This window comes from Salvelinus sp. IW2-2015, linkage group LG19 (assembly GCF_002910315.2).
Source record: "Salvelinus sp. IW2-2015 linkage group LG19, ASM291031v2, whole genome shotgun sequence".
In the NCBI taxonomy this organism is placed as follows: domain Eukaryota; kingdom Metazoa; phylum Chordata; class Actinopteri; order Salmoniformes; family Salmonidae; genus Salvelinus; species Salvelinus sp. IW2-2015.
Genome location: NC_036859.1, coordinates 30,526,418 through 30,533,374, shown reverse-complemented (window position 1 = coordinate 30,533,374; position 6,957 = coordinate 30,526,418). Strand labels below are relative to the sequence as shown.

The following is a 6,957-nucleotide window of genomic DNA, read 5'->3' as shown; positions in this document are numbered from 1 at the left end:
GTGGACACACAATCTTACTTCTGCTCAACCTCAAAAATTACAAGATGTACCATATTGCAATTTGTTTCTGGGTAACCCCGGCTACACTACTCTGAAACCAAGACAGACACATATGTTCGTGGTAACCTGGCTACACTCTAACCAAGACAACATATTGTTCTGATAACCCATTGTGCTGAGCAACTCTTCTCGTAGAGCCTACCAACAGACATATTGTTCATGGTTAACGACACCTGGCTACACTCCTCTGACCCAAGTAGCTCCCACCACAAATGACTGTGGCTCCTGGCACTGAGTAAAATCTGTGAAACCTGATCGGCTGACAACTTCCCTGCAATCTAAGAGCACATGACTACTAAGAGTGTTTGTTTTGCCTGAAAGACGCTGAACCCTTTGAAACTGCTACGACTAACATCTGAACCAAGACATGGATCACAACCTACCTGTTCTGGTAACCCTGGGCTAACACTCTGAACCCACAGGGACAGAGACACTATATCTGAATTCAGTGCACTAGATGCCCTAGTGCCCACATCACCATCACAATTCTTGACACTCAAGCACAAGTAGTATGGCTCTAGCATAAAGGGAGCCATAACCCACTACTCTACATGTAACCAAGCACGTAGAACTAATTTGTTCTGGACTATCACACCCTAATAGACCATCTCTGGACTACCCCACTGACGCAAAACTCTTCCTGAACCAAACTGACTTACATATTTGTTCTGGTAACCACCACTGGCTTAACACTCAATATCCCTGGAATCCTGCCCAAGTGATATCTGACATCACTATGAGTTTCTTCAGGCCGAAGTACCACTCCTGGCTGAGCACCTCTTCTGAATCCAAAGGACCTGTGAAGTCCGACACTATTACCGGTGGCTTGATCCAACGGTCACTACTCGACACCCACTCTTCTCCGACACCATACACAGACGAGATTTAGAGTTCACGTGCTCCCGTTTAAAAACACACTTCTGCCGAACTGAAACTGACACTCTTCTGACAAGACAGACATATTGTTCTGATAACCCTGGGCTACACCTCAGAACCAAGACAGACATATGTTCTGATAACCCTGGCTACACTCTTCCTGACCAAGACAAGACATATTGTTCTGGTACCCCTGGCTACACTCTTCTGAACCAAGAACAGACATATGTTCTGGTAAACCCTGGCTAACCACTCTTCTGAACCAAGACAAGATATATTGTTCTGTCACCCTGGCACACTTCTTCTGAACAAGAACAGACATATTTGTTCTGGGTAACGCTGTTTGCCTATCACTCTTATACTTGAACCCGAAAGACAGGACTACTATTCGGGTAGTTCTGGTAACTCCGGGATAACGAGAATCTCAATCTGGAACCAAGGATAGACCACATACTGTCTCTGGTTCAGGTAATTGAAGGCCATTGCCTGGGGCTATACTACCTTTTCTGTTAACCTATATGGTCACTGATCACTTCCTGTTCAGTGTTACTTACACCTAAGCGAGTCTACACTCTTGCTCGCACTAGATTGCACAAGACAAATGTTTCGTGCAATAACAACACCTAAGAAGAGAAGAGTCTATACATCTTCTGAACCTTGGTTCTTAAGACAGTCCCAGACTGACCGCATGAGCCTCTGGCCTTCGGGTAACCCTGGCTACACTCTGGAACCAAGCCACAGAGCATAATTGTTCTGATAAACACTCACAGCTACAATAACATCTGTGGCGAACATAGCAATAGCCATGCGAAAAGCAGTCCCTCGAACCAGCGACAAGTACACTAAACCTGTTTGTTACTGTAACCCTGGCTACACTCTTCTGACCAGAGAGAGAGTCTAATGGTGTAATCCTGGGTAACACTACAACGGACCAAGGTACAATATCCTGAGGACTGGGCAAAGGCCAGCTTTTTCAAGTCACAAATTTGCATCCTGTAGCTCTAACTCCAAAATTAGTTCTGGGATACTTGTAAAGTCCATGGAGAACAAGAGCCACCTCCTCCCAGCTGCCCACTGCACTGAGGCTGGTAACACGGTCACCACCGATAAATCCGCTGATAATCGAGACTTCAACAAGCATTTCTCAAATGGCTGGCCATGCCTTCCTCCTGGCGACTCCAACCTTGGCCAATCAGCCCCGCCCCCCACCGCTGCTACTCGCCCAAATGCTCCCCAGCTTCTCCTTTACCCCAAATCCAGATAGCAGATGTTCTGAAAGAGCTGGAAAACCTGGACCCATACAAATCAGTCTGCGGTTGACAATCTGGACCCCTATTCTTATTCTTGAAACTGTCCGCCGCCATTGTCGCACCCCCTATCACCAGCCTGTCAACCTCTCCTTCGTATCATCTGAGATCCCAAAGATTGGAAAGCTTGCCTGCGGTCATCCCCCTCTTCAAGGGTGGACACACCCTGGACCCAAACTGTTATCGACCTATATCCATCCCTCGCCTCTGCCTATCTAAGGTCTTCGAAAGCCAAGTCAACAAACAGATCACTGACCATCTCGAATCCCACCGTACCTTCTCCGCTGTGCAATCCGGTTTCCGAAGCCCGGTCATGGGTGCACCTCAGCCACGCTCAAGGTACTAAACGATAATCATAACCGCCATCGATAAAAGACATTACTATAGTGCAGTTCCCGTCTTCATACGATCCTGCGTCCTAAGGCTTTCGACTTCTGGTTCAACTCACCAAATATTCTGGTATCGGGCCAGACTCAGTGCCTCGGTTTTTCTAATACTGTCTTGCCCTGGTTCACCAATCTACTTTGTCAGACCAGGTTCAGTTGTTGTCTAACATCAGGAGGTCTATGTTTGTCCGTGTCCTCTGGGCAGTCTCTATGGGGGCCACAAGGGTTCAATATTCTCGGCCTGAACTCTTTTTCTCTTGTATACATCAATGATGTTTGCCTTCTTGCTGCGGGCGTATTCCCTGATCCACCTCTACGCAGATCGCGACTCACCAATTTCTATATACCCCTTTTTTCCGGGGGGGCCTCCTTCCCTGGACACTGTTGCTATCTTAACCTCATCAAAGTCTTCAATTGCCATACCAACACTTCCTTCCGTGGCCTCCAACTGCTCTTAAACGCTAGTAAAACCAAATGCATGCTTTTCAACGTTCGCTGCCTGCATACCCGCACGCCCGACTAGCATCACTCCTACCCTGATTCGTTCCGACCTAGAATATGTGGACATTTATATAGTACCTAGTGTCTGGCTAGACTGCAAACTCTCCTTCCAGACTCATATCAAACATTCCAATCCAAAATCAAAGCAAGAATCGGCTTTCTTATTCCGCACAAAGCCTCCTTCACTCACCGCGCCAAACTTACCTAGTAAAACTGCTATCCTACCGATCCTCGACTTCGGCGATGTCATCTACAAAATATTACCTAATACTCTATCAGCAAACTGGTGCAGTTTATCAACAGTGCCATTCGTTTTGTTACTCCAAGCACCTTTAAAACGACCCACCACTGCGACCTGTATGCCTCTAGTCGGCTGGCCCCGCTACACTGTGGTCGTCGAAGACCACTGGCTCCAGGTCATCTACAAGGCCTATGCTAGGTAAAGTGTCGCCTTATCATCAACAGTTCACTGGTCACGATGGCTACACCCACCCAACCACGCGCTCCAGCAGGTGTATCTCACTGATCATCCCTTAAAGCCAAAACTCATTTGGACGCCTTTTCCTTCCAGTTCTCTGCTGCCTGCGACTGGAACGATTTGCAAAAATCTCTGAAGTTGGACGACTTAATCTTCCTCAACAACTTTTAAAAATCTGCTATTGCGATATCGAGCACTAACACGTTCGCTGCAGCTGTATCATATAGTCCATCTGTAAACTACCTGAGCCTCAACCAATTACCTACTACTCCCCCAATACTGCTTTTATTATTTACTTTTCTGCTCTTTTGCACACCAGTATCTCTTCTTGCACTATGATCATTTGATGATTTATCACTCCAGTGTTAATCTGCTAAATAATTGTAATTATTCGATTTATTGCCTACCTCATGCCTTTTGCACACATTGTATATAGATTCTCTTTTTTTTCTACCATGTTATTGACTTGTTTATTGTTTACTCCATGTGTAACTCTGTGTTGTCTGTTCACACTGCTATGCTTTATCTTGGCCAGGTCGCAGTTGCAAATGAGAACTTGTTCTCAACTAGCCTACCTGGTTAAATAAAGGTGAAATAAAATAAATAAAATAAATGTCTAACAACACTAAATTAGATATACTGTTTTACTCCAACAGGGTTATTGAACACATTTCTATAAAAACTGTGTAATGGGAGATTTACCAACTGGTGGAGAGACATGATTAAAAGTACTTCTTTATATCCTGAGTTGTGCTCTGTTCATGTGTTCCAGTGGTTAGTCTCTCCCTTCCTCACTCACTCCATCTCTCTCCCTCTATCTCTCTCCTTCTCTCCCTGAGCTACAGTGGGCAGACAGGCCTGTTTTATTTAATAACTTACTCAGGCCTCTGATCCACGGTTAATGATGGAGCCAGAAACCCCCTCGGTACAAAACACACTCTGGCGGCCCCCAAACATCACTACACTCAGCTCTATTTGATCACCACAAGTGCCAGTCACACTGCAGAGCCTGGGAGGGCCATAGGAGGCAAGGCGACTGGCAGCCGTGGAGCTGGCATGGCGCGCGGGAGCCATGAAAGTGCCAACCTGCTGTCCCCTGGGGGTCACAGAGGTGCCTGAGCCGTGCCAGTGGACATCAGAGGTACCAGACAGGGAGGAAGACATTAAGAAAGAGAGAGAGGGAAACAAACAGAGAGATAGAAAAGAAAGGAGGTGGGGATGGAGAGAGAAAGAGAGAGGGAGGAAGAGAGAGAGGGAAACAAACAGAGAGATAGAAAAGAAAGGAGGTGGGGATGGAGAGAGAAAGAGAGAGGGAGGAAGAGAGAGGGAGGAAGGAAGAAAAAGGGAGAGAGGAGAGCGGAGGAGAGAGGCTAGCAGAGATGGCAAGCTGTGGAGTATCTGATGTCATTTAGGCCTGTCCGCTCCACTCGTCCTTGTTTTCCCGCTGATCACACAGAGCTGGATCCAGTTTCAGATCCCTCTGTATAACACTACACTGTGATCAAAGGATGAATGGGGAAGCATTTGAAGAGTACATGAATATAGCACACTGACAAATGGTGTGAGAGATGTACTTTAAATAGAATGAACTAAGTTCAGTAAGTTGGAGAAGAATTCTGGCAACAGCAACTTTGTGGGTTCAATTTCCGCATGGGCCATGTGTACTGACTGTAACTCGATCTAGATAAAAACTTCTGATGGTGACTGTATAAAAATGATGCCTAGACAATTTGATGGCCTGAGGAACAGTTTGTGTCATCGCTGTTACGGAAAGTAAAGTGTAACCAAGTTGACCGCTCTGATAGAGTTGACATTGTTTCCTGAATGAAGAGTGTGTGGAGAGAGACAAACATTTTGGACCTCTAATGCAAATTCAGGAGGAGATGAGGATACTTGTGCCTTTTGACCTGCAGGTTGTGCGGTCAGGGGATGGGGGTTAGAGGTCACTGACCGTTGCGGTCGATGGCAAAGGGCGTGTCGGAGGTGACGATGTCATAGTTGCAGATCTGGCTGTACTGCGGGGAACAGTCCTGGTCCCAGGCCTCTACCTGCAGGATGCTGTCATATATCTTCCCTTCCATTGCTGAAGCGTGGTACATAGGCTCCCGGAACACAGGAGAGAACTCATTCACGTCATCCACCTGGATGTGAACCACTGCCCTGGAGAGAGAGAGAGAAAGAGAGAGTGAGAGAAAGAGAGAGAAAGAGAGAGAAAGAGAGAGCGAGAGAGCGAGAGCTCCAAACACCGGCGAGTGGAGTTTAGACCAAAAAGCTCTATTTTTGTCTCATCAACCAACATGACCTTCTCCCATTCCTCCTCTGGTCATCCAGATGGTCATTGGCAAACTTCAGACGGGCCTGGACATGCGCTGGCTTGAGCAGGGGGATCTTGCGTGCGCTGCAGGATTTTAATCCATGACGGCGTAGTGTGTTACTAATGGTTTTCTTTGAGACTGTGGTCCCAGCTCTCTTCAGGTCATTGACAGGTCCTGCCGTGTAGTTCTGGGCTGATCCCTCACCTTCCTCATGATCATTGATGCCCCACGAGGTGAGATCTTACATGGAGCCCCAGACGAGGTGTATTGACTGCCATCTTGAACTTCTTCCATTTTCTAATAATTGTGCCAAGTTGTTGCTTCTCACCAAGCTGCTTGCCTTTGTCCTGTAGCCCATCCAGCCTTGTGCAGGTCTACAATTTTATCCCTGATGTCCTTACACAGCTCTCTGGTCTTGGCCATTGTGGAGAGGTTGGAGTCTGTTTGATTGAGTGTGTGGACAGGTGTCTTTTATACAGGTAACGAGTTCAACAGGGTGCAGTTAATACAGGTAATGGTGGAGAACAGGAGGGCTTCTTAAAGAAAAAACTAACAGGTCTGTGAGAGCCGGAATTCTTACTGGTTGGTAGGTGATCAAATACTTATGTCATGCAATAAATGCTAATTATTTACTTAAAATCATACAATGTGATTTCTGGATTTTTTCTGGATTTCTGATTCCGTCTCCACAGTTGAAGTGTACCTATGATAAAAATTACAGACCTCTACATGCATTTGTAAGTAGAAAACCTGCAAAATCGGCAGTGTATCAAATACTTGTTCTCCCCACTGTATTTACAATTCTAATAGGTGGAAATGGAACCAGGTGTGCGTAATGAAAACAGTTCAGTGACGCCTAGAGGCCGGTTACGTAGACCTCCGGAGCTGGTTCACGGAATGAGCAGCAGTACCGGGGGAATCCGTGACACAGTTGAAGTCATACTTGTCCTACAGTTGCTTCGCCATTGATTGTGATTTCAATTACTGTAACATTCAACCCACCTCCCCAGTTCCTTCTGCGTATTCAAGCTACA

General features: G+C 46.4%; 1 protein-coding gene across 2 annotated transcripts in view; it reads right to left on the bottom strand.

Moving 5' to 3' along the window:
* The window catches only part of clstn2a (calsyntenin 2a), a 273,040-nt gene that overhangs the window by 67,082 nt on the left and 199,001 nt on the right, over window positions 1-6,957 (bottom strand). For both annotated transcript variants that reach the window (XM_024010315.2, XM_024010316.2), the window contains exon 4: window positions 5,560-5,768. In XM_024010315.2, the coding sequence (XP_023866083.1) occupies window positions 5,560-5,768 (209 nt within the window). The remainder of the gene's footprint in view (window positions 1-5,559; window positions 5,769-6,957) is intronic.